The sequence below is a fragment of the Lates calcarifer genome, linkage group LG4, assembly GCF_001640805.2.
Source record: "Lates calcarifer isolate ASB-BC8 linkage group LG4, TLL_Latcal_v3, whole genome shotgun sequence".
NCBI lineage: Eukaryota > Metazoa > Chordata > Actinopteri > Centropomidae > Lates > Lates calcarifer.
In genome coordinates this window covers 5,094,892-5,122,242 of record NC_066836.1, presented here as the reverse complement: position 1 = coordinate 5,122,242, position 27,351 = coordinate 5,094,892, and the positions used below count along the sequence as shown (strand labels likewise).

At 39.2% G+C, this 27,351-nt stretch overlaps 3 protein-coding genes across 4 annotated transcripts; 2 read left to right on the top strand and 1 right to left on the bottom strand.

The window, feature by feature from the left end:
- Positions 1–413: 413 nt before the first annotated feature.
- Positions 414–3,715, top strand: fcer1gl (Fc receptor, IgE, high affinity I, gamma polypeptide like). The gene is made up of 5 exons (XM_018678140.2): positions 414–700; positions 859–950; positions 1,393–1,419; positions 1,901–1,930; positions 2,195–3,715. The coding sequence occupies exons 1-5, from the start codon at positions 679–681 to the stop codon at positions 2,258–2,260; spliced, it is 237 nt and encodes a 78-aa protein (XP_018533656.1). The 5' UTR covers positions 414–678; the 3' UTR covers positions 2,261–3,715.
- A 1,004-nt stretch (positions 3,716–4,719) lies between these two features.
- On the top strand, positions 4,720–20,993 carry nectin4b (nectin cell adhesion molecule 4b). Of its 2 annotated transcripts, XM_018678142.2 has the most exons (11): positions 4,720–5,223; positions 8,665–8,865; positions 9,754–9,921; positions 13,140–13,418; positions 15,033–15,150; positions 17,691–17,842; positions 18,188–18,338; positions 18,554–18,629; positions 18,942–19,001; positions 19,521–19,724; positions 20,456–20,993. In XM_018678142.2, the coding sequence occupies exons 1-11, from the start codon at positions 5,172–5,174 to the stop codon at positions 20,738–20,740; spliced, it is 1,746 nt and encodes a 581-aa protein (XP_018533658.1). In that variant the 5' UTR covers positions 4,720–5,171; the 3' UTR covers positions 20,741–20,993. The 2 variants fall into 2 exon arrangements, with proteins under 2 accessions (XP_018533658.1, XP_018533659.1); XM_018678143.2 differs by lacking the exons at positions 4,720–5,223; positions 8,665–8,865 and adding an exon at positions 9,201–9,282.
- Positions 20,994–21,467: 474 nt separating this feature from the next.
- LOC108884308 (zinc finger protein 350) lies at positions 21,468–25,444 on the bottom strand. Its single transcript, XM_018678145.2, has 2 exons — positions 24,891–25,444; positions 21,468–24,193 (listed from the first exon to the last, which is right to left on the bottom strand). The coding sequence occupies exons 1-2, from the start codon at positions 25,171–25,173 to the stop codon at positions 23,289–23,291; spliced, it is 1,188 nt and encodes a 395-aa protein (XP_018533661.1). The 5' UTR covers positions 25,174–25,444; the 3' UTR covers positions 21,468–23,288.
- Positions 25,445–27,351: the final 1,907 nt, after the last annotated feature.

Genomic DNA, 27,351 nt, shown 5'->3' with positions numbered 1-27,351 from the left:
TTTTCTGAATGTTTTTACTTTTGGAAAAACAAGTGGCTTGTAAAAAATTTGTAGATTTGTCTTGTATTTTCTTCCTTTTGGTAACTGTAGCTTGTATAGTGTGTTAGGCATTTTTCCATTATTAAACCATTTATTCCTTATAAATCTTCCTTTTTGTCTTCACTTTTTTTTTTTGAGTTTTTTTTTTTTTTTTGAGTTTTTTTTTTGAGGATGTTTATGTTGATGATGACGAACACGCAGAGGTTGATTCTGTTTTCATCAGCGTGTATGTGAGGAAAATGACCGTATGTGGTCTGATGCCTGTAGTCTTTGTTACAGGGAGGTCCTGCCTTCTGTGTCAAGGTTTCTGTTCCTGTAAATCGTTCTAAAAGCACTGTATTGCATTGATATTTTTTTTAATCACCAAAGAGAAGTAAAGCATTTTTCTCAAGACTTTTAGAGGAACTTCTGTGAAGGGAGGATGGTAGTGTGGTAGGCGTGTGGTTTTGACAGCTTCAAAACGGACAGAGAGCCCCGGCTTCCTGCTCGCTGCTCTCACAGCTCACTTCAGAGGAGTTTTTATGTTAAAGAGATCTCGCCGACAGCCGACAAAAAGGAGCAACAAAAAAAAGACCCTCCATTTTATCTTCAGCCCACCCTGGTAAGATGGTGTGAGCGTAGCTCTTCTCCGCCTTTCTGATGAACAGTCCCACCTGCACTGGTGAGGACTCGTAAATGTCATTTCTTTGAGCTCTCTTTGTTGTTTTCTAGAAGAGTTTTAAGATACCTATAGCGCTCAGAAATCTTAGTTATGCTTTACATGGGTGAAACGCTGTCAGATATCTAAAACACTGATGACACTGTGTTTTCTGTGTGCAGAGGCCTTTTGCAACATGACCATATGCTATATCCTGGATGGGATTCTCATCCTCTATGGCATCATTCTCACCGTCTTGTACTGCAGATTGAGGGTAAGGCAAACAGGAACAGCACTCAGACAAACACCACCATGATGTATGCTGTAGTTGTGGTAGTAGATCTGTTCCATATGGCTGTATGAACATTCAAAAAACATCGGACAGTAACAAAAATACAATTATATGCTGTACTGGACGACTTAAGATACATTTCTCTGTATTTTGAGAACAAAAACTTGTGAAAATGTTCTGTCAGCTTATAAAAATAGATTATTCCATCGTACATGATAGTTAACCTCCTCTATATTTGTCTTGATAAGTATGTTTTGCGTTAGTGTCACTGACAAGTTCTTTTCCATTATGTACTACTTAAAAAAAATAAATTTAAAATAAAATAACATGAATATGCCAGTGCCGTCCCCTGTCAAATCTAACACATTGGAGTTTGAACTTAACTGCATGACGAACATTGTGTTTCTACATTTATTTTTGACAGATGCATTCAGCCAAGAAGACGCCTGAGGTAATGTTAAATATTTCTATCTGCATTATTGTGAAAAAAACACAGTGTCCAGTATAAGATAGTTATGATGTATTAAAATGTGCTTGGGAAAACACTGCCAAAGCTTTGAGTTTATTTCTGTGGTATTTTTGCCCTCAAATGCAGTGGTTCCGCTTTAAAGCCAACCTCAGACTATCATTTCCTGTAAGCTCGAACTGACCACCAACCTACATTATTTATACACTGCACACACTCACAGTTTCCACCAACTTCACACAAAACAAGCGTGTCAGTAGCACTTCCTGACAACTGTTTTCATGCATCAACAGTGACTTTGAATTGATCCTGAAAGCTTGGAAAGTAGAATCAGCAGCCATCTAGGTTTTAAGCCTTTAAGGAGGAACTAGATTTCAGATGCCAAACACCCTCTGTCACATTTATTAAGAAATGATTCTTGCTTAAGTGCACTCAATAATCTCTCTGAACTGTTTCCATCCCACAGAAGCAGCCCGCTGAGGGAGGCATCTATGCGGTGAGAATTCTCATTCTAATGTTTAAAAAGACATATAAAATGGCACATGGAAAAGTGACAGCTTACCACACAGCCAATGGTAAAGGACTTTTTGTTTTGTTTAATATTCTCCTACCTGGCTGTCAAGGAATTTAGACTCAGTGCAGGAAATGCTCACGGCATCGTTTAGTAGAAATATATTTTCACATCAGGTATTTTTACTTACAGTATTATAATATAATATAATACAGTGTTTTCATGCGTCTGTGCGTCTGCGCTCTGCAGGGTCTGTCTGCTCCCAGTCATGATACCTACGAGACCATCAAAATGGATAAGAAGCCCATCGTCTGATGAAAACAGTCAGTACAGACGAGATGCTGAGCACAAAAACACGTCTTTTAAAGCTTTATACTGTATATTAAGTTGTTTTGAGTTGTGGCAGGCCTGTGCATAGCAATTCTACATGAACATTTTCTCCCCTTTTCTGTAAAAATGCTACTTTTATGTCTAAACTATCTGTCATACATGTATGAAATTAAAACTACTAAATTAATTTAAAATCTACTATATGTCAGTGAACTTTTTATGCATGTTGCTCTGTGTTTCACAACTGTTTTTAGCCAAGTTATTAAGAAAACAGAAGTTTGATCTATCAGTAGTGTGTGTTCACATGTCCCCCTTTTTTCAAAATATAAATTAAGGAACATTTGCACTTAACGTCAGACCGAGGCTGCAGCTAATGATAATTTTTTACAGTCAATCAGTCTGCTAATTATTTTTTGATCCGTTTTTTGGTGTATGCCCAGGAGACGTCTTCAGATGTCTTTCTTTGTCTGACCATCAGTCCAAAATCAGCCGATCCTCACAACCAATCGACTAGAACTTGGCATATATTAAACATTAATTTTATCTCTAAGTAAAAAAATCTACTTATAAACTTGATTGTAGAAGTACTCACAGTTTTTATAGAATATGACATCAAATTTAAAGCAGATTCAAGATTTTCTTCAATTTTGTTGAAAATGTAAATTTCAAACATCTAATCAGTATTATCCCATTACAGTGTCTGAAACACTCATCAGGTTTCATATCCATTTTTGAAACTTTTGATTACTATAATTTATTAGAAAAAGAAAAAAACCCTAACTCAATAGATTTACAATTTTTATGTAATATATTTCTGTGCTTTATGTTAATTGCATAAAATATTAACATTGTAACATTTTAATTTAGCTATTTTTTTCATACAAAAGCAGTTTTAAGAGAAAATGTGACATCAAAATTAGTTTGAATAATCTAAATAAATGTCATAATTAACCAAGAACAAGGGAGATGAAAGTATTCAGTCTGAGGATCCAGACAGTAAATATGACATCTCATTTCATGTCTCAAAAATGTTCATTCACAACAGACAGCTGTAAGATCTGTAGCACCAGAGAGGAAACGCACACTGTGATTGTAAAGGCATATTTCAGTCTACCTGTGTGACAGTTCATATTCAACTTATTTACATAGAAACATAACTGGAAATGTATTCAAAACAGATTGAGAAGCGACTGCTCGCTCTGCCTGTGTACTGTTTTCCCTGAGGCTCTTCACAACAACACAAGAGACTCTGACGCTTCACCTTTAGAAACTGTTGCAACATATCCACTTTGTGAAAGAAACTACGTATTACTGTATTTATTAGCCCATGTGTATGTGTTATCATTCATATTAACAATATCACTGATTCTCATTAAACATGCAGCTGTAAAACAAGTGATTTTTCCCACTTGCAACAAGACAATAAATTTTCTTTCTGGCTTTGGCGTTTGCTACTGCTTCTGTTTTATATGTATGAAGCTACAAAGTCTTTCAACAACTAAACAGCTGTGACTTGAGAAATTCAAGTGTCATTTGAAGTATTCATCTGACACTCAAACAGCTACTGTAGGTGCATATAAATGAAGTTTTCTCTTGCTGTCTGGTTTTGTAGCTAGAACTCATCATCAGCTGGAACAACAGTATCTTCCCGTCAGAGATCAAAGAGTCGAGTTATTTTGGAAAGATTGAGTGTACTTGAATTTCACACGAAGTCACGTTGCGTTCATATTTCGTGGGAAATTTGAGAATTTTTACCATGTGTTATATATATAGACATTTTGGAGCAAAAAATAGTTGCTGTAAGGGTGGCAGTTCTAATTTTAATTTCTATTGAATCTAACTAGTCAGATATTTTTGTCAGCAACAAAAATATGTGTCATGCTACTTTGAGGAAACTATGACTGGAGTGTGACCATTAGGGCAGGAACTGGTTTGTCATTATTAGACCAAAGCATAAAAACTAAAAGTATACACAAAATATATAATATCTATTTAAATACCATCTGATTACAGTGCTTAAACATTAAAACAATAACAACATTTATTTACAAAAGGTCTTTGTTAAATGAAGCCTCTTTGTTTGTTGTCTTAATGTGCACTGTGTAACCATGTAATATTAATCATTATTTATTTCCCCTTTATGTTTTCCCCTGTTCTTTTGTTCTGTTAGTTTCCATGTAGCATTAAGCACCTTGAATCTGGTGTAAAGTGTGTGTAAATTGCCATAAAGTTGAGTTGAATTGATTAATCGTCATTCTTAACATGGGTAATTAAATTTAACTTGTCTCGCTGGAGGCGCATCGTTTTGTGGCTTTTGTTTTATTTCCCCGAACAATGTGAAGAGCGCTCAGTGTTCCTCAGGTGCAACTTTATTCAGCATCACCTGAACGCACCGTGACGGTGGGCGTGTTCGATTGGCGGGGCTAAATCAGACAGGTGTAGTGTACCTAAACCCGTGGTGTAGGTACTTGTCTCTGTGCGTGACAATCGGACAAGTGTCTGTTTGCTCAGTAGGTTGTTGTTCTTCTCGTTTATTAGAAATTCCAGTGTTACTTTTTATCTGTTTGCATCTTCTCTCCGGCTGAGCGGCTCTACCTGTGGACTCTGGTCTGCGCTCGAAATGAAGTTCATGCATTTTACAACTTGCACTGAACAGTATCCAGCTCTCATCAGTGGACAGCGGTGGAGGGTTTTTCATTTGTAAGCACCACAGGCTATGTTAGCTGAAGAGGAAACACCTGCTGCACCTGTCCGCCTGCCGAGGACTCCTAATTGCTGCTGGTGCACTGAGTTTCCTGTCTGATCTCAATGCACATATTGATAATGAAAGCTTGATAACATCCTCAAACCGAGACGGAAGCTGATTAAGACCAACTTTTTTTTTCCTGGACCAAAGATGGAGTTGACCGGGCAAAGGGCAAAGTGTTTGGCACTGCTTTTTCTAATTGGTGAGTTTTGTGTTACAATAATTTACATGACAATGGCGCAGTTTTACACAGCCTTACTGTCCGTGCTGTCATTTGGGACCTCTGTTGTCCTGCATGCATTTAAATTCACTTGAATTAAAGAGTGACTTCCAAAGTGGTGAAAAATATGTTTCTACATGTATACCTTTAACCACTAACCCTACCAAAAATGAGTTTGCAAAAAGTGAGTAGTAGCATGTCTGATACCAAATATTGACTTAACCTCTATTATCATAAAGTCACAATTGTTCCTTTTAGTGCATCTGTGATACTGTAAAGACCTGAGCCCCTGTATTTGCAGGCAAACCAGCGAGTTTCACAGCAGAAGTTGCAAATTACAGACACGAAAACGAAAATGGGACTGAGAGATAAATAGTAACCGTAACAGTTGTGGCACCTCATGGTAACTTACGTTTCCTATCATGTTGCTATAATAACATAATATTCCTGTGAGCACCTGGAGTGAGGCCACAGTGACTGTTGGGTACTTTTAAGAATCCTATAGTGCATTGCTTATGTAATATTTCTATAGGCCTATTAATTACCATAGAGACATATTCACTGTTTGAATTTGTCTTTGCTCATAGTTGCTGACTGAGTATTGTTTACTGTAGTTACACTGTTTGTCCAAAAGTATGTGGACACACTGGATCCTGGTGGTACTATTTACATTTCTGTGTTTTTCCCTTTTCCTGTAGATAAATAGCTACTCAATAGAAAAATGTATTAATGATGGTATACAAAAAGTATGTGGCCGAAAGTTTTTGGATACCCCTTTCTCCTGTTTCATTTGTCGAGGGCTGGTTTTCATGGTTTGGTTCAGGGCTCGTAGATCATGTGAAGTGAAATCTCAATGATACAGCACACACTTGTATTTTAGACCAGTGTTTCCCAACCTGGGGGTCGGGGACCACACCGAGGTAGATGATTAACAAGTTTTAGAAAAAAATAGAGCTTTTCTTCTAAGATTTGCTTTTGTTTCTTGTGATGTACTGGATTGTTTAACCTCTTCTCAGCTCCAAAAAGAATTCAAATAAAACCGAAGAAGTAAGAAGAAACAGATTTACAGTGGACTACTACTATTAAAAAAGGCCATTGTTTTATAGTAGCAGAGGCCTTCTCTTGTTTCAGCAGCGTGAGGTTGATACCTCTGTGCTCACAGGTCCATAAAGAGATGGTTTTCACAGTTTGGTGTGGAAGAATTTGACTAACGTGCACAGAGCCCTGACCTCAACCGCATATAACACAATGGGGATGATCTGGAAAGCAGATTGCGAGCCCAGACCTTATCACCCAGATACCATTGTTGGACCTCACTAATGGCTCTTGTGGCTGAATGTGAGTGAATCCCTGCAGCCTGGTTCCAAAATCCTGTGGACAGCCTGAAGCCAGAAGAGTGGAGTTATAGCAGCAGATTAAGGCCTTTGGATGTTCACCAATCGCATATGGGTGTAATGTTAAGGTGTCCACATACTATTGGCCATGTAGTTCATCTTTTTGTCTGTGCACGAGTGGAGAAAGAAACAGCGCAACAGAATGTGGCTCAGTCACATTCTTACTTTTAGTAATCATGAATCAGAACTTCTTGCCCAACCTGCGTCTTCCTGTTTTTGTGACTAATTGTGTCGATGGCTCGGCTGCTTTTGTTTCCTTCTTTAGTGGAGCTTAAACTGTGGTAACACTTTAAGACTGCGTTGCTCTTGTTAAAAGAGCGAGTGCACACATTCAGCAACTGTTAGCCTATTTTAACCTGCAACCACAGGTGTGATAAAGTTACTGCCAACCTGAATGAACAGGAAAAGCTTGAATAGCAGCCTTGTGATGTTCAGGCGAACTCGTGTTTGTCTAACAGTGTATGAGTGTGGAGTGTGTGTTTAACTCTTTCTTTCAATTTGATGCTTATCTCCCTTCCTCGCGCTCTCACCTCTGTCTTCATTTCTGTTTGCCTCTCTCTGTGGTCAGTCTGTGTCTCTCTGTTTCTTCCCTTTCTTTCCCACCCACACTGTAGTTCACTGTTGCCCATATTTAAACTTTCCCACCTTTTCTGCGTCACCGTTTAGTCGATATGTCCTTGTTGCCCTGGCTGTGTGGGATTTTATCTGTGGGAGTCTGTGTCCCATATCAGCCTCTTTGTAATCATTAATAAAGCTTATGAATCAGTAACCACAGGAAGAAAAAAAAACATGTTCACCTCAGAAATCAAAGGGCAAATGTTTGGTTTTTCCTGCTTGCGTTGTTGATGTGTTGCTCTCTCACACCCTTGTCTTCACGTTTCTATCAGTGTCCCACGGTTAGATGCCGACTTTTAACGAGGAGTCATAAAAGCGCAGTCAGTCTTAGTCATTAGTCGGCAGTGATGCATAGTTATTTCATTCATCTCTGATAGTAAAACACCTCAGTGATACGAGTCTACAGAGCCAGTCCTTGTCTGTGTAAAAGGAGAAGGTGAATTTCTGTGCACTGAGTTAATTAAAGACACAATGTTTCTGTTATCAGATTCACAATATGAAACAACAACATCTTTACATTAGTGCCACAAGGTGCAACAACTAATCACAAGAGAAAAGAAATCAGTGGAGACAGTTGGTTTGGTTTTATTCTGTCATAAAACAACCTACATACAAGTTTTCACTGTAAAACAAAGAAAGAAACAGAGTCAAAAAACAGAAACACAAAATACAAAATGAAACATAATCAGCACAAAGAGTTGTTCATTAAAATTAAAGCATGACAAAACAATGACTGAACAATGAATGAGTTAAGATCCATTTTTTCGGATTACTACATTAATAATTTCTATAAAAAGATCCTTAACATAGACAAAAAGGTTCAAACAGGTCATAGGAGAAGCAGATATGACCATAATTCCAGGATTCATCCAAACTAGAAATATCTGCACAACCTTAAAAAAAACCAAATCTTTCACAAACTTTGTCACAGCAGCTCTTTAACAGCATACCGGTTAACAACCTGGAAAACATCTCTGCTTTCAAAGAAAGAATTAACTCACATAAAAGCACTATTGTTCCAAGTTTTTAGCACTGTCGCCTCACAGTATGCAGATCCTGTGTTCAAACCCGCTCCCTGCCTTTCTTTGTGGAGTCTTCATGTTTCCTTCGTGTCAGGCAGGCAGGTTTGGTGAACTGGCAACTGTTCGCACATGTGATTGTGAGTTAGAATGTGTTTGTATATTAATTATTGTTACTATTTCTTCAACTTTAAATCTGTGAACTGTCTGTGAAAAATGCTCTGGGTTGAAATATCTCAATAAACATCGAATAAATTGCTATGACATTTGTTACAGACATTCATGGTCCCTGGAGAATGGACTGTAATCCTGACTTTTCATCTAGCACCATCATAATGTCTAAATTTGTACAGTTTTTTTGTTTTTTAATTCTCTCCCTTTCTGTCCTCTCTCAGTGGTGTGTGTGCAGAGTGACTTTGTGGAGCCTCCTCAGCCTGAGACCTCCCTGCGCTCGCTGGAGGAGAGTCAGACCAGGCTGCCCTGTCACTATCGGGTGGACGACGGGCAGAAGGTGGTGCAGGTCACCTGGTACAAGGAGCTCGCAGACGGCAGCAAGGACCAGATCATCACGGCACACTTCACAGACGGCTACACAGGTAGGCTGCAGGAGTTCCTGATCCAAACTGAGAAACAAACGTCTAAGGAATAGAAGCACGATGAAGCAGCTGTAGGGATAAAAGTCAGATAAAAATAATCATAGCAACACCAGTGGTTGTCAGTATACCTTTTTAAAGGCAGAGACTTTGACTTAGCATAGGAGAAACAGCACAGGTGTTAATAATGTCTGCATTTAATTTGCTGAGGGTGTTCCCATTTCAGGGCTGTAGTATTGTTTGCTTGTTTACTGTCGTTGCTAACTGGGAGACTTAAATGGAACAGAGTCCTCGTTAACTTTATTACCTCCATCTGTGCTTTGTCTTTCTCTCATGCTACGACAAAGCAGAACGTCTTTTGTGAAAAAGGTCTGTTGTGCTTTTGGTCACACTGGCTCATGGTGGATTGGTTGAGAAGAGGTGAGAGATTCAAAGTTATGGTCAGAAGGTCAGAGGTGTAAATCCATTTGTGGAAGGGAGCTGTGGATAGACGACTGCTGTCCAGGTGCCTTTGAACAAGGCACCATAGACCTGGGGCTTTACTACTCTGAAATGAATACTACAGTTATTTTAGATAACAAAAGCAGCGCGTACAGCAGTCTACAACAGATATTGAGTGCTTTAACAACAGTGAGGTTTGAAGTGAGATCATGCCAGGAGACTGCATTGTGCATCTGGATTATTTGTCTGCAGGGTGGGGTTGTGACGCCACTGGATAAATGCAGGTATATTTTGCAGATGTGTAATCATTTATTTTGCTTTCTTGGAGTTGATGCTTTTGACTGAGGGGAAAATACATTGTTAAAGTGCATTTATTTGTCTAATTGAGCTTTGTAAAGGATGACAAACGCACTACACGTCTGGCCTGAATCCTTTGTTTTCTGTTCTCAGAGTTTGGGCGTTACTCTGGTCGAATGAAGTTCGAGAGCAGCAGCCCCACCGAGAACTCTGCTCTGCTCATCCCCAGTACAGAGGAGTCGGACGAGGGCAGATACACCTGCCACATCTCCACCTTCCCAAACGGAAACTTTGAAAGGCACATCGACCTCACTGTCTGGAGTAAGACATCCTCCTCCTCCTCCTTCTTGTCTCTTGCTTCTCTTCTCTCCAACACCTTCTTAATCCTATCAGAGCTGCTGTAATGATATTTAAACCATAATCATCTTCATAGAAGAAGAAGAGCTGCCGACCAGGGGAATTCAGCAGGTTTGCCAACGTGGCCACAGACACTTAGACTGACAGCGTATCTAAGGTTTTAGTGGGTGAAAAGCAAACAGACTACTACCAAGTGAAAAATACAGAATCATTACAAATGCTGTATACTTCACAAACTGCCTGCACCCAAAATAGATGATTTTCTTTGGTGTAAAAGGCAGGTTTTTGATACGGCAGACAGATAGCAGCTCAGCTGTCAAAACACTGGCAAGCTGATGCTCAAGCAACGTGCAGAGGGTGTTTTTAATGACAAAAGATAAACAGGCTTAAACCACCAGGATTGATTTTGTTCGTGATAACTTCCAAGTCAAGTTAGGTCAGACTTGATTTATATCGCTCAGGAAGAGCAACAGATGAGGGCTGGGGAGATGCATATGCAGAATAAGCAGAAATAACAACAGAAAAATCACAATATGGACAGACAGTGTGACAGTGTTGGGTAAATTAAGTGCAAACTTAAGAAGAATATGCATTAGAGACAATATCAAGCAACTTCCAGTGCCACCAAGCATTTATAAGATCTGGAATTTCCTGTTTCCACTGATTTCTCTCTTATTTCCATAAACATTCCTGTAAGAAGTGGCCTAACTATGTTTCAAAATAAATAAGGTGGAGGTGGATTACAAAAGAAAAACACTTCAATCCTGATTCAAAATAACTAACTCAAAATAACAAGATTTTCTTTGGAAACATTTCAACTGTGGCACCGCAATTAAAGGTACCCCATGGAACTTTTGGCCACTAGTAGCACTATGGAACAATGTTTTTATGAGCAGGTCCATGTTTTGTTTGTCATGCACATGTACATGGCTAATGCAGTGCACATTACTGCCAGTGATTTCAACTACGGGTGGTGGAAATGTGCTAATAGATGTAGCAATATGCCAGAAAGGGCAGAGGACAGCTAGCAAGTAAACACTGATGTAAAAAACACAGGGTTTAAACTTTTAAAAAGTGGGTTTGCAGATATTTTATGAGGAAAGACATTCGTTCAATACTTTTCTTAGACCTCAAGAATACACACAATGGATTTTAATGAAAACTGAACGTAAACAGAAAACTCCACAGAGCACCTTTAAAATACCTTGAAGTAAACAGTTCTTTCAGTGCAGTCTTATTTTGAACCTTTTGAACCTCTTTATGTCTTCTCAAAAGGATTACAGAGAGAAATGAGTTCAGTGGAGCCATCACAGCAGCCGTGGGAATGCTGGTTTTAAACTGATCCTCCTTGATGTAAAACATGGAGCGATGATATCAGTCCCTAAGCAACTTTCTCATTTTGCTGCCAGCCATCAGCAGCGACGACTCAGTCACAAGCCTGTCCCAACACGCCACATATCAGAGAAACCAACAGAAATATACAGACTCGTAACTGACAACCTGGAGCACTGGATTCCCTCCTCTCTTCAAACCTTAACATTCAAATACAGAATGTGTTGAATTTGCATATGGATCCATACATAGGCTACATGTAAATATGCGTACTGTCCATATTCATTAAAACTGTGTAGGTTTGCACCTCCTTAATAAAACCACCTTCTTTGATAACAACACTAAATGGAGCTTCAAATAATACACCGTGATGAAATTGTTCATCATGGTTTTTACTTTAATGTTTGTCCAACAAAACCATTAGAATTTCAAGGAAATGTTCCTGTATTATTGATGTACTATCGCTTCTTCAACTCACATTTAGCTTTACTAGGAGATCATGTAGTCTTTATATCTTTACTAAATACAACACTGTCCTTTACTACTTTAACTTTTCATTGACAGAGATTTTAGAGAGTAAATCAAACTGAAACTGTAGAAGTGTTGGGGACAAAATTAAGATTTTGAGAGGTGAGAGGAACACCTCATCTGGATTAAGATTTTTTTTTCCCACATTCGTCTGTACAGAGAAGCACAAACTCACTCATACCAAAAAGGAGATATGATATCTACACTCCTCTTTTGGCCACTTCAGAGATTTTTTTGGAGATCTGTATTGACTGGGAGAGCCCTTCCCAGAGATTAGCCATCAATCAAACTCTGCGGGCGGTACCGTGATGTCATGTTTTTTGGGGTTTCTGTTTATAAGATTTAAGTTTCCACAGGTGATGCCCTTTTCTTTGTCTTTTAATCCATAATAGCTATTGTTGCTAATTCTAATTACCAGTTTTGTCTTGTGCATTAATAATCCAAACACCAGTGTTTGGACTCAGCAGGCTGAGTGTTTACAACACTAGAGGCTGTCCGTCATGATTGGGGCGTGAATCACAATCGGGCTAAACCAGTTGGTGACAGAAAACAAAAGAGGAATGTATTTATGTGAAAATATCACAGGTGACTATTGCACCCATAGCTTTGCAAAACAGTTGTGCAATTAAGATGATGTTTTTTGTCAGAAATACACTACATCCTGTTTCTGTAAATTCTGCTGAACTCACTACGTGGTTAATATCATTTTTTTCTATCTGTTATCTTGAAGTCCACAGTTTGATCCTGGTGGTGATATGTTTTCTTCATTATGGGTTTTTTGTAACAATATTCTTATCTGATAACTCTCAGAAACCAGATCTGTGTCTAATCTGTATCTATGATGTACATTCACTGCTCAAACATACAAAAACATTTAGTGAAATCCTGATTTCAATGGATCTAATTACAGTTACTTTAGATCATTTTAGGTAAAGACAAATTAGCCTTGAGCAGGCTGGGGAAAGTATTAATTAAATCCCAATACCATAACTACCCTGTATTACAGGGAATGTATGACTGTCAATATTGTAATTACCTTATTCACATAAATGAGTAAACAGAAAAATAGGCCTGTTGATTTTTGATGTTAAAACATAATAATTCATTTATACAACCGTTTTCAAAACCAATTACAAGATGCTATACAGGGGAAGTTTAAAAGGCAAAACAACTATGTGAAACAAAAATAGATGGAATTGATTTTTACATACTGTTGATATGGAACTTCTCAATCAATATACTGCATGTTGTTGTATTCAAGTAAAGCACAAGCTGTACAGTCTTTTAATCCTAAACTCACCCTGTTCCCTCTCTCCTGTTAGTCTTACCCATCTCCTCCCTGGATCCTGTAACCCTGGTGGAGGGCCAGTCGTACCGTGTGGCCGCCACCTGCCGAGCCGTGGGTCGCCCGCTTCCCCGTCTCTCCTGGGACACCGACCTGCCAGGCCAGTCCCAGAACCGCACCAACGAGGGCGGGTCCGTGTCCAGCTACTACTCCCTGCACCCCTTGCGTAGCATGAATGGGAAAAAGCTGGACTGTTTGGTGTGGCATCCTGGCCTGGAGGGGCCACGCAGGATCTCAAACCACCTGGTGGTTCAGTGTGAGTACAGCTGATGATGATGATGATTCTGTGTTAAAGACCAAAACCAGCCCAACAATGAAGATGTAGTTAACCAAATTAGAGTTTTAGCCATAATTGCATATTTTTTTTAGGGGTAGAGGTGAATGAATAATCTTGCCAGTTTGGAGGAACTGACCTTTTTCACAGGAGTCCTAACTCCATGCTACATGGTAACTGTAAACAGTATTTCCTTTATTTAAGTCATAGTGCACTGTTTTGTAGTTAGAATACAAGAAACCAATACGCTAACTGTAGGTGTGCTAACTTGAAATATGCAGTAAAGTGACTTTGGAACATTTCTGTCAATCCAACCTAACAAAGGAGAGAGCAAAATGTTTTTTTAAAGGTTAAATACTTCCTTGAGCTTCCTCACTTCAATCAGTGTGTTTTAACCATCTACATACCAGTCACCTGAGACTATGATATTTATTTCCAGTAATGACATTAATGAGTGAGTCCTTTAGGTGTGTCAGCAGTGAGGACTTCATGCCAGTCAGTTGGCCTGTACATTACGTTAGCAGTGCCCTTAACAGAAACGCCTAAACGCCATTCAACTATCATTACTATTATTGATAGTGGAATTCATAATTTTGTCATTTTCCAGCGTGAACACACCTTCTTCTTTGAGCTTCCCTACACACTTAGAACCATCTTAGAATTAATATGTAGTATGGAATGAGGGCACAGTGAACTGTATGTTCAGTTCAGCTCCTCCCACTAATGGTTGGTTCATTCAACCAATGAGATTTTTTCTCCTATACATACTGTGCAAGAGATATTTGTTCAGTTTAACTCCTGTCTGTGAAAATAAATGGGTGACAGTCGACTAAACATTAGACAATATTGGCAGGTTGGATCCTTTTGCTAAGACAGTGTTTGAGTAATATTCTGTCCTCTTCTGGAAGTGTTTTTGTTTTTTTTTTCACTGCTCAACAGTTGCTCTTTGTTCGGGACAGTGGACAGTTCACACATGTCCGGAGATGTGGACTTGTCTCACATGACTTAGATTTACATTTGATGACTTTAGACTTTTTGACAAAATGAAAACAGACTCCAGGATTCATGTTATTTAAAAAGTGTGCAGCAAATTAACTTTTCATTATCCTGATAGCTGGTATACATGGAGTCAGAGAGTAGGCGATCACATTTTGCAAGCAGGAGGGAAAGATGCATTTGCTGTCAGCAACATGCATTCAGCCGAGAAATTACATATAATTGTAATTATGTCACTGGAATAACAAACTGTACCAAAACATACCTGATCAGTTTTTTTTGGAAGTAAGAACTACTGTTACAATGGTATTATAGCCAAGATACTTTGTGACATGCAGAACGCCACCTCTGTAGAATTTATCAGTGTGAATGTGGAGCAGTGCTGTAATAACAGTGATTCTGAGGCACCTTCATCTTTGGATGAATAAAGACAAACATCAGCTTCATCTGGTGTGTTTATGTTATAAACAGATTTCTTTAAATGACTACCTCTGCTGAAAAAAAAAATCTGTTATACAAGGTTTTCTCTTCGCTCTGCTGTGCAGTATGCGGGGGAATATTTTCTGCTGCTGTGTGCTTATGTCTTTGTTTCTGTGTCAGACCCCCCAGATGCCACCATCTCCTCTGCTACACAAAACTGGTATGTGGGTTTGGAGAAAGCTGAGCTGGTGTGCAACAGCGGAGGATACCCCAAACCTCAGAACGTCACCTGGAAATGGTACCGTCAGCAGCCCGTCTGCTGCTCATATATACAGTATCTAGGGTTTATCTCTGTCTGGCTGTGACTATGACAATTACATGTTAATTCACCCCCACTGTAATACTATCTGTGCTTCTAAATTGCTCTTTACACGGCACTGGAATGTGGCTGAAAACACAACATAAGCCACCGCTAACACGCATACACATGGACTATACACCCTCGAACAACAAAGAAGTGTGCTTGAATCTAAAGGAGGGCGCCTTTCTCTGGCTCAGTTCACTGCGGAATAAAAGCTACGGTCTCATGTTGCGCAATTTGAAGTTATAAAAGGGGGAAGGAGACTTTTTCACACGAGGGAGGGAGTGAGCTACACAAGGAAGAGCAGGAGACACATGCTAAGCACTTAATCATAGTGCCATGCTTTAAATATCACTCTAATGCCTGGTAAAACACAGGGTCTGCACTTTAATTAGAGACACTGTACCAGCCATTACAGCTACGACTGTACACACAATGATCGAATGTTGTGTGCTGAGTGAAGAATATTTTAGCCATGAGACAGTTTGAAATATTAAGATTATTCTGGGATTAAACCTTTACAATGCCACAGACCCTTTGGCGCATCTGATAGAAGCCCTGACTGTGTGGACATGCAGTGTTCAAACTCAGAGGCTTGTCTTTAGTTAGGGCTGGGTGATGTGGCCAAACATGTTATCACGATAAAAGTTTTCATATTCGTCAACATCAATGATTGTCAAGATAAATGTCAAATCATTATTTCTTTCAAGTTTAAAGGTTGATATTTGCTTCTGAGTGACAGTTGAAGAAACCAGACAGTTTATTGTGGTTTTAAATCAAATTCTTTATGGTTAGAACGTGTTAAACACTTGACAGACAGTGAAACATTTTACAGATCTGAGGTGGTAAAAACGATTCTAATGATAAAATCTAACCTAACTAAAACCTCATGTACAAAGTGCATACCTATTCCTACAACAATTGGCAATTTGTGATTCATTTCTGTGCATGCTATCTAAGCATGGAAATTAATTATATCAAAACATATAATTATTTCTATAGAGGAAAATAATTTTTACATTGCGATATGAAATTATTATGTGATAATTATTGTTATCGTATCACCCATCTCTATTTTACAGGTGCTAATCCACCTACTGACACTTCTAAAGCTTACAAATGAACACAGTACATCTGTATTGTTTAATCTGTGTTAACACTTAAGAGTAGAGAGTGCATCAGTCCTCCCATCTATCTCTTGGCAAATAAGCAATAAATGTCAGTCTGTTCTTTTTAGATCCCAGGATTTCAACAGACAAACAGACTGCCATCTGAATTTTTCTTTTGCTATATATATATATATATATGTGTGTGTGTGTGTGTGTGTGTGTGTGTGTGTGTTGTGTGGTCACATGGTGCAAAAACTTATTATATTCAACTTAAATTGTGCTTAAAGTGAAATTTAAAAAGGAAATCGCAAACATTAAGGCAAGAGTTGACATTTGAAGAAATGCACTTATTTGCTTTCTTGCTAAGAGTTGGATGAGAAGATTGAAACTGTTCTCATACCTGTCCATCAAAAAAACAAAACTAGTACCTCTAATTAATTGTATGTTGTTTCTTTAATGTCAACAAGCCAAAGTGTATTAGTTGCAGCTTGGTTTTACACTTTACATTACTCAAAATCTCAAAGTATTGCTTTATAGTTCCATTTCCTCTACTGTGGTTTCACTTACTGCAAGATAGTAAACTGTGTGATAACATTGTAATGTTATCGTGATAATTCACTCATGAAGATTCAATCAGCAAAGTTTAGCAGTCACCAAAACAGATTGCAATCTTTTTTGGCTGCTACATTTGATTACTCACTTCATTGTTATCATTTTCAACCATCTTCTCCGTGTCAGATGCAATCTCCACCTGTGTCTCCAGTATAAAAGGTTGGATAGAGAAGCTAGGTGGGGTTTTGAGAAAAGAAATCTGAGCTGGCTCCAGTTTGGGGGGTAAAGCAGCAGTTAAATAGCTGCTGCAGCACAGTGAAACCAGGGGCAACATGACCCCTCTCAGTGGACCTGATCAGAAACTGGCTCTCCATTATGTGGCCTGTGATGTCTTGTGTGGGACTCGGTGGCCGGACTTGCTTAAATCCCCCAAACCTAGTATTTATTCAGTCTATACAGATCAATGGGCACTAGTTGTAAGCCCTGCTGGTTTTGGTTCAGGTGCATGTAAATTGGTGGTTACACTGTGCCGTGACCCTAATCCTGCGTAGCAGTCATTTAGCCGAATCACTTCCTTGATGCAAACCAGTTGTTGCATGAGGTGTTGTTGCTTAAGCTCAGATGTCAGTAGATATTTGTGTGTTTCCTGTTCTCATCTTAAATACTTTCAACTGGAATGCAAGCTACACTTTATTGATTTCATTTCTCAGTGACCAAAATGAGTCACATCTGTTGTTACAAGCAGTGACTCACAGGTTTCTGTATGTGACCTATCTCTGAGAATTAATGGTGGCATTTTCCTCTGATCATCCACAGGAGAGGAGGGGCTCTGCCTGGTGGGGTGTCTGTGGTTGGAGGAAAACTTATCTTTGGGCGGGCCCTCCGCATGAATGACAGTGGGGTCTATGAGTGTGTGGTCAAGAACAACGTAGGAGTAGGAAAAACTGAGTATACATTGACAGTAACAGGTAAGTTCAAGGACCCTCAGCCTTGTTAGTCGTTGAGGTCACACAGGATTAAAATGAAAAACTGCTACTGTATTTTTTGTTGGTGTTTTGAGAAGAAGATGGATACTTGGAATCATGAGACAAGTTGAGTTTTTAACTAAAACATAACACTGAGCATGTTCTCACTTTCATTTGGAGCAATTTAGCAAATTTGCTGCCCCCTTGTGATGGATGAAGGCCATGAACAGATCAGGATCAAAATTGGTGCATGATGAAAGATGAAAGATCACTGTAGTTTTGTGGGTGTGTGAATGTGTGTTTGTGAGAGATGCATCAACATTTCTGTCCTCCTCATCTTTCTTTCAGAGACGCCTTTTTCTGATGAAAACCTGCTGCTGATCATTATTGGTGCTTCAGCCGCAGCTCTGGTCATGATCCTGGTCATTGTTGTCGTGCTGGTCAACCGCTACCATCGGCACAGAAACAAAAAGCTTGAGATGGAGCTCAGTGAGAAAACGTAAGCTGACCCACATTTTCTTTAAAAAGCCATGAAGTGGAAAACTGGAAAAGACGTTTTTATTAAGAGCTTTAACTGTAACGAGGGCTCAGCTGTGAATGTTTTTGTATAAACTGCTATTTAAACAGTTTACATGTGATGACCTATTTTCTGAAATTAAATTTCCACGCTCATTGTTTCGTAAATCCTCCAAATATGCTGTCTTTTTTCCCCAGGGAGGAAATTAACAGCTTCTCTAGACAAGCCTCCTTCAGGAGACTGAACTCTGTTAGCACGGATCCCAGAGTGCAGGTAAAAAAAAACAAAACACACAAAACACAAACACACACACACACTCCTGCTGAGAACAATAACCTGCAGGGTGGAGAGAAACCAGGTCGACACACCCGTCCGTGGCCATTTGTAGCCGGGGTGGAGTCGCTGGCAAGTCAGCAGCCATGTCTGCCTTGGAGGCCGATGATTACAGGCCACTGCAGCTTCAAACAAATAGCATCCACTGTTCATAAAGTATTATTATTAATATCTCATTTTGGGTGATTATTTTTTTCATATCTTTTGTGTTCATGTTCACTAACTTTCTTTCACTTTCTCTGTTCTTTCCAGGCTGAAGATTACGCTCTGCTCAGAGTAGACAGCAGAATGAAAAACAGCCAATTGTCTCTGGTGAGTTCCTGTTTGATGTTTCTGTCTCATCTTCTATAACAGATAATGTATACACACAGAAAAATAGAAATATAGACAGGAGGATGACATGTACAAAGGTCCCTGAATGGAATCACGCATGGTGTAGTCACACAGTTTTAGTCTTCGATCTTTTTTATACTTTTATAGATCTATAACAAAGAGGTTTCTTGTTTTTATATCCATATTTACCATTTGCTGATATCTAAAGACAATATTGACTGGGATTAGGTGATACAAAGTATGTATGATGAGATTATTTAAATTTGTTTACCATAAGAGATTTTGCCATACTGTTCGAACCAGATTATCTTTCCCCTTAGTATCTCTAAGTGAGTCAGACCAAATGAAGTATTTAATTTCCTACATCAGTCAAAAACAGACATTTCGGTGTCAGTCTATTGATGAGGAAAAAGGAATACAGTTGCTCAGTTTGCATAGTAATTGTTGGCCAACAACAGTTGTTATCAGTGTTGTGACTGTCACCTCCCCCGCCCACAGGAGCGACCCATCTACAGAGGCAGCCAGTCCACCCTGGGTGGGAAGTGGGGTCCTTCAGGAGGGGTGGAGGTGGATGAACTGGGACGTCCAGTCGTCTGGCGTGAAGGCAGGGAGAGCCTGAGAGGAGGAGAGATGGACGCAGCAGAGAAGGAGGAGCGTAGGAGGAGGGTGGAGTCGTATGTGAAGAGCAGCAACATGTCACTGGTGCGTGTCAGCGTCTGAGAGATTAGGTTGAAATGTGCTTAGTTTCATCTGAATGTGTCACGTGTGTTTTATTTAGTGATGCATTTGTGTTGTCACTGTTATGACAGTGTCATGGAGACAGAGGAAGGAATCACAAACAGAAACTGGAAACATACATGACACTGTAGCTACAGGCATCCTCCTCATCACTCCTCACTCCTCATCCAGCTTTATCTGGGCAGTTCTGTTCCTTCCAAATGATCCGCTTTTATTTTATTTGTGTACATATAGAATAACATGTATAGGAGCACTGTATTTTTCTAGAGTTTGTTAAAGTTTTGGACCAACTCCAGTGAATGCATTACAACCTGATGTAGTCCCTTTTGACTGCCTTCAGCACTCAGTGAGTTAAGCCTGCGTTCATCACAGGCCAAATGTAGAAAAGATTTGTTTCCTTTTTGTTTAAGTGGAAACTACTGGTGCATTATTGGCCAACCTGTTACAAAACTTTACCACTGTGTGTCCTCTTTGAAAAATTCTCACCACTTTCAGTGGTGTGGTATGTGTTTTGTGGTGTGACATATTAGTTGTTATTTAGGACAGTATTGTGTTTTTGTTCATGCCAACACCGACAGTAGGTTGTTGCCAATGTCATACAAAGTTCAGGGAAGTCAAATATCTATCCGCTTCCAGCACTGTTTTTGACTTTGTCTGTTTTATCAGAAAAGTCTGGTTTCTCTCTGTCTTTTCAGGACTCAGGTCTTCCTTCATCCCTGGTTCCCCTGAAGGTCCAGCAGGACGACGGCATCGGGCCCAGAGAGCCAGACCTCAGCCACCTCAGGGAAGGAGACTCTCCTCTGCATGAAGAGCACTGGGCTTCCACCCAGCCAGTGGAGGATGAACACGAGGATGACGACAGCAGCAGCTCTTACCAGATCTCGGCGGCGCTCAACAATCACTTCTACTACAGTAACGGGGTCCTCAGACCCAGGCCACACTCCAATGCCATTCTGCTGCCCAGAACACAGATTGTTTAGACTCTCATCCATTAACAGGTGAAGAGAGGTCTGTCTGCATTCCTGCATCGACAGTGATCTTATTCTTTGTAATCAGACGTTTGTTTTGTACACATTGACTGCAAAGGGTAGTTTGCCTCAGGCTCCAGCTAAACGCTGATCACTTTTACCTCTGGGTTGTGAGATTTTAATCCTTTATTCTATTGCTATGATAATTGGGAAGTTGTTTTTTTGGCCATTTTATGCCTTTATCAAATATCCAACAGTGGAGAGATGACAAGAAATGAGGGGATAGAGAGATGGTGAATGAGACTCAGCAGAGGTTCCCAGACAGACATGAATCAGTAACTAATTTGGAAGATTTTGATCCTATTATTTTGAAGAAATGGATAATCACGTGGCCAGCAACTTTTTTCACTTTCCACTCACTACAACGTCATTTAAATGAAAACTCTCTCTCTCCTCGAAAATGCGAGGAATCATGTTTCCTGTTACACAGTGTTTACTGTACTTGTTCATCCACAGCTTCTGGTGAATTACAGCTGAATACAGTTTTTCATATCAGCAGTTCCTATGCATCAACATAGGGAGCCTTGTTTACAGAGACAATCAGGGAGGACAGTATGGACAATAACACAATTTCTAGGCCTGATCAAATTACAGTGAACTGTACTCAAAACCTTGGCGTTCTCAGCTTTGATACACCTGTGGATGAGAGGGTATTATGTGTATTTGTTTATGTATGTATTATATATATATATATATATATATATGTATATACAGTTTATATAAGAGCTCCTGCATGTTTATGATGTTAGTAACAGTTACCTGCAACTACAAAAAGGTCAAAAAGGCTGTAGACACATAGAAAACTGGCACATGTTCGTGGATAAAACAGGTGAAACTGGTTTCCATGAGCAGGTTTAAACTATATTATTAAACTGTCAGTGCACCGCAATGAAGAAACTGGATGAAACATGCAGGAGATAAACTTAAAGGACCATTAGTTGTGTGCAAATTGTTTTGTATTCCTCTTGTGTTTTCTATGAAACTGTAAAAAAAAAAACTGACATGTAAATGCCGAAATGTTTATTCATAAAAGAATAGCATATGCAATCTTAAAAACAAAGTAATTGTTCTTTAGTGAAACCTGGGACAAGGTTGAGCTTGTTTCACCTTGTGCGAGGATAAAGGGCATCACGAGGCTGATCGCAGCTGCTGCATTAGACTGTAGTGATTTCCTGGTTTCTCCTTGTTCTTACCTTCACATCCTCATTGGCTCAGTGGTGACAGAAATAACTGAGATTGTGGATACAAGTTTTTAAAAAGTGGGTTTTCACAGGGCGGCTTTTCTCATTCTGTGTGACAGGGTGATCAGTTCAGTAGATTCAGATGAGAAGTTAACTACCACTCTCATGTCAGGGTGGTAAATATGAGGCTAGTGAGCTTTAGAGGAGCTGGATTCTGTTCTGTTCTGTTGGAGAGAGCCGGCTAGCCCTTTCCCCCCGTTTCAAGTCTTTATGCCAAGCTAAGCTAACCAGCTGCTGGCTGTAGCTTCACATTTACTGTACAGACATCAGAGTGGTATTAAGAGAGCGAGTAGATGTATTAAATGTTGATATTTAAGGTGGACGTGAACCAAGTATGGATGACAGGGAAACCTTGAGTTGGACCTGAGACAACGTACAGGAAGATCTACATCTCCCAGTGTGTTATGGAGAACCTTGGGATCCCCTGGGAGTGCTTAAGAGGAGGTTACTGAATGTTTACCAAGTATTTTCTTATTTAGAAAGCTCCTAACTGTGACCCAGAAGTATGAAAGCTGCAGCTATAATGTAATGATATAACACTGAATTCTAAAAACGCTAAAGAGAGGAGCTTCACTGCTTCCTTTTCTAAAAGACAGACGTGACTTTCCTTTACAAAAGGAACGATATTGCCTCACAATTGACACTGACGAAATGTACCTGTGACAAAACTTACAGAATCTCATTTCAGCAGTATTACAAGGACCACAATGTAGGATCAGCCTGAATATCTAAGCACTGTGATTGTCCCATGTCCACTTTCCATCCGTTGATGGGAAATCAGTTAGAAAATGATTATTTTTTGCCCATTTAGATTCTGAAAATGGACTAAGAAAATAGTAATGCTAAGGTATATCAGAGGGTCTACAGTGATCATACATGGAGGTTTGTTCTCCAACCCTTTCTGATCCACAATGACACAACATCAATCAGTCAGATATTGAAGAAGGAATTGTATCCTTTTCTGTCACCTTAAGAAATCAATATTCAGCTTTGTCCTTGGAGCTTGATGCTGTCCCTGCATGTTTTTATAAATCTCTATACTGGCTGGATTTACAAAGAGTTCACACAAGTAACAAATTTTGTTCTTACAATCCAAGCTATGTCAAAGTTACAATAAAAAAAAAAGAGTGCACAGTAAAATTAGTCAGCTACATTACTTTTCGATAATAGTAAAATACAAAGAGAATTTGTTAACTATTCTAGACATAAAATGCCACAGAGATCATTTTAGCTTTTGTTACTCTTTCGAATATATTAAATCAAACTACATTTTGGGATAGAGCCTCTTTGTGAGTCCGCTGGTGAGTGCGAAGGTTACTCCGCTGAGAAAAACACTTGCCACATGTATCGCATGTGTATGGTTTCTCTCCTGTGTGAATTCGCTGGTGAATCTCCAGATGGCTGACGCGGTCAAAGCTTTTCCCACAGAACGGACAGATGAACCACTTTTCCTTTATGCGGCGACTTGCTATAGTTTTGTGAAGTTCGGGGTCGTTTAAGAGAAAGAATCTGCTGTCTGGGTTAAAAGCCGACGTGTTTTTAGTTTGTGGTTGTTTCTCTGAGAGAAATCTGATGGACACTCCTCTCTCTGGGTGATTTATTGCTTCTACAGGTTGACTTGGCTGAGCTTGGCTAAAAGTCAAAGAAGCCCTTGATTTGCTCGATGCACCTTGTCCATTATCCCTTACAAACCTGTCTGAATATGCTGGCTCTGCTGAGTTGTCAAAAATATCCAAAGCATTTTGAATGAGCAGGATTTCTGAGTCCAGATTTTGCGGCAGCTGCTTTGGTTCGAAGAAGCAGTCCGAGTCATCGGCAGTGTCACTGTCTCCCACTGAAACAGACGTCCATTGCTGGCTCTCCTGTTCTTCCAGGACCTCAGGGGGTTGATGGTTAAGATCCATCTCCTGGTGACCTGCTCCGTCTTTAACACCGTGATCAGAGTCCACTATCTGCTCCACAATCTGCACATCGTCCTCATCCTCCAGCTTGACTACTAAGTCCTCATCGTCCATGTCGTCACGTTCACAATGGTCAGACTTGAGCTGCTCGCAGTGCTTCTCTTCTGTCTGAGTGGGTGGTGGTGGTGGTGTCCTGTGATTCGCTGAGTTGTCCGCAATACTCGGATCAGAACATAGCGTCTGGACTGAATCTATAATCGGCCCTGAAACAACAGAGCAGGTGCAAAATAGTATTTGGCAACTATTTTGATAGACAGGAATTAATGCCTGTCACAAATGTGAGGACTTGCGCCTTTTCAGAAAGTTCATACTTTTGGGTTGATAAAACAACCAATTTGACGTCCTAATCTAGTTGCCTATAATAATAAATAAATAGGAAAAAAGAAACAAAAATCCTCAAATTTGACAAGCTGTGACCAGAAGATGTTTGACATTTTTGCATTTCTGAATATCAAGACCAAGCAGTTATCGACTATAATGAAAAAATAATTGGCAGGTGAACCTATAAAGAAAATAGCCTTACAAACATTTATTTACTCTCTAGTAGAGTGTAGCAGTAGATTTAAGCGTTTATTACAGTATTTGCTAACGAATATATCTCCTCCTTTGGACACCCATAGGTGGAGGCTGTTGTAAAAACATAATGAGTGATAATGATGATTGATAGTTGTAATAAGACAAAATACTTGATAGGAGAAATTAAGAGAGTTGGTAAATATTGTATATTATAGCACATTGTTCGCATATATAAGGACGTTTTAAGTGTTTCTTAAACCATGTATTAGATGATTAAGCACTGCTCATGAATGCTGAATAGAGGCTCTTACAGTGTAATGTTACACATACATTTTAAAACATATATTGCTCATAATCTATTGTCTACTTAGCAGTTATCCTTACCATCACCGGTGGGCGGCAGCAGCTTGTTCTGCTGCTCTCTCTTGGAAGACGATGATGATGACAGGCTTGCAGTCTGAGTTTGAGACAGGACCGACCGCCGCTCGCTTTCCATCAGTTTTAACTTTGCGTTCAGGGCTTCAATCTCGCCCTCTCTCCGGCGAAGCTCGACCTGCACGAAGGCGAAGCCGTCCTCCCACAGTTTGCTGATTTCTACCACGGCCGCTTTAGCTAGCATCTCCATGATCGAGGTTAACTTGCTCTGGAAAGCCACACAGTTGGCCATGTTGCCCCCCTCCCGCCGCCGGTCCGACACCTCTGCTGGCTGTAGCGACGTGGGCAGACGTTAAACTAACTTTGTGTGTGTGCGGGGGAGATCACACGGCAGTTACAGTTTCGACGCTGCAGTTTACATTACCGTTGCTGCTTGAGGCAGAAAATATGGAAGTGTATTACAATGGCAACAGGAAATGGTCGTGGTCACGTGACGGAGGATATACGGCGTTAGGGATAGGACAAACTTTGTCAGCAGTAAAACCCGAAGCTTTTTTTTTCAAACTTTATTTCACATTACAATTTACTGAACATTTCAATTTAAAATACACATCAATTTACAAAAAACTCATTTGAGGAAACATTTGCTTGCATTTGAAACACTACAAGCTTACAACACATTAACAAGATAATATAAAATAAAATAAAATAATCACAGGGGTTGACATTTTAACAAAAGTGCTTTAAACGTATTAAAAGAACACAGCATTGTAACTTAAAAAGCAAGAGACTTTGTTTTTGACATTGTTTCATATAGTTCATTGATAGACTGATTTTCTTCTGATAAGGGATGTTATATAGTTTTTAATTTCATTTTTAAACCAGTTTATGGTGGGTTTGCTGTTTTTCCATTTATTCTTGTGTATATGATATTTTCCCATAATAAGAATTATGTTCACCATTTTGGATACCTTTTTTGACAGACCGTCCATATAAACCATCACTTGAAATTTGTTAAATGAGGAATTGAAATTGTCTGAAGCTGAATGTGCTGTTACGAAGGCTGAGTTAGTGACTGGATGACTGGCCTTGTCTGATACTTCTTACTGGATGGGCTACCAACGTGAAGGCTCTTTGACAAATCTATATGCCTATAATGAGAGTCCATTTGAGTACTTTTTGAATTTTAAACATTCTCATAAATATGACTTGGTGTCTTATAATTATGACTTACTATAATCTTAATTATGAGTGTTCTCAGTGTAGACATAATAACAATATGAACATGTTCAAAACTGCCCATGCTACAAATTTACAGATGTTGTCCGTACATAGTTATTAGTAAGTGTCACTTGTGGGAAACTGCCAACTGCTGATGTCTAGGGAAACTAGAAACACCTGTGGGTGGCAATATCTTGCTGCTGTGTGAGTGTGATGTGTATAGCAGTGCTGCCTAATTTTCTCCACTAGATGTTGCTCTATTTCCATAAGACCACATAAAGCCAGTGGTCAAAGCGTCTGCTCTTGAAGTAACACTCCTAATGAATTTGCCCTGTTTGACCTATGGTGCAGCAGTTTGTGTACCTTATTTTAAATATCAACCCTATGAAATCATTTTCAGCTTGTAAATTTTAACGAATATAACTTATAATGCAGAAATAAGCTTATAACTTGTTTATAGACCAATAAATTCCCCAAATATTTTTATTGTATTTTAGTCATTCACGGAAGTTGCAACCAGTGGCCATTTCCACTGGAAAAAAGGATGATAAAAATAGGATAATAAAAACAAACAAAAAGACTATGTCTTCAAGTTCTCCATTTAGCTGGACATCAAAGAGCTTAGGGACACAATAAAGATAGGATGGATCTAACAAAAGCAGCACTGGCTGTTGTTTCATTAGCTAAAACAGACTACTTCACCGAAAGATTGATTGTTTTAGCTAATTTAAGCTTTAGCCAGTCAGACATTATGTTTGAGTGACTGAAAAATTAAACTCATAAAAGATTGCCTTCAGAAGCCAACTTTTCTTTTTATTTAGCCTAACATTCTCATAATTAAATGTATTTGCATCTTCTTATTGTTGTTGTTGGACTTATTTTGTCTGTTTATTGATATATTGATTTTGGCTCTCTGCCCTGAAAAGCACTTTGAACTGCATTTGCAGAAGTGCTTTCATAAATAACATTAATTTTCATAAATAACAAAATTGATCTTTACCATCAGTGAAGATTATTTCAGTTTCTCTATGTCTCTAACATGAATCTTCTATAAGCTCCAGTATCTCTTATTTGAATTGAAATTCATAGAAAAAGTAATCATTTTTTAAAAATATGTTTTCGGTTTATTTTGAGTTTTTGTTTTGGGATGTGTATTTTATTTTGTTAAATCTTGCTAACAGTTCGCACGTACGCTTCGAAAGATGAATGCTCATTGGTTCTTTGACCTGCCAATCAAATGTGGGCCGGG

What these genes read in the sequence shown, in the direction of transcription:
- fcer1gl (XM_018678140.2), top strand. Translation starts at nt 679, where the DNA reads ATGAACAGTCCCACCTGCACTG. An exon ending in CAGCCAAGAAGACGCCTGAG is followed by an intron (nt 1,420 to 1,900) that starts GTAATGTTAAAT and finishes TCCATCCCACAG; the next exon opens with AAGCAGCCCGCTGAGGGAGG. An exon ending in CTGAGGGAGGCATCTATGCG is followed by an intron (nt 1,931 to 2,194) that starts GTGAGAATTCTC and finishes TGCGCTCTGCAG; the next exon opens with GGTCTGTCTGCTCCCAGTCA.
- nectin4b (XM_018678142.2), top strand. Translation starts at nt 5,172, where the DNA reads ATGGAGTTGACCGGGCAAAGGGCAAAGTGTTTGGCACTGCTTTTTCTA. An exon ending in CTTCACAGACGGCTACACAG is followed by an intron (nt 8,866 to 9,753) that starts GTAGGCTGCAGG and finishes TTCTGTTCTCAG; the next exon opens with AGTTTGGGCGTTACTCTGGT. An exon ending in CATCGACCTCACTGTCTGGA is followed by an intron (nt 9,922 to 13,139) that starts GTAAGACATCCT and finishes CTCTCCTGTTAG; the next exon opens with TCTTACCCATCTCCTCCCTG.
- LOC108884308 (XM_018678145.2), bottom strand. Translation starts at nt 25,173, where the DNA reads ATGGCCAACTGTGTGGCTTTCCAGAGCAAGTTAACCTCGATCATGGAG. An exon ending in GCTGCCGCCCACCGGTGATG is followed by an intron (nt 24,194 to 24,890) that starts GTAAGGATAACT and finishes CTGTTGTTTCAG; the next exon opens with GGCCGATTATAGATTCAGTC.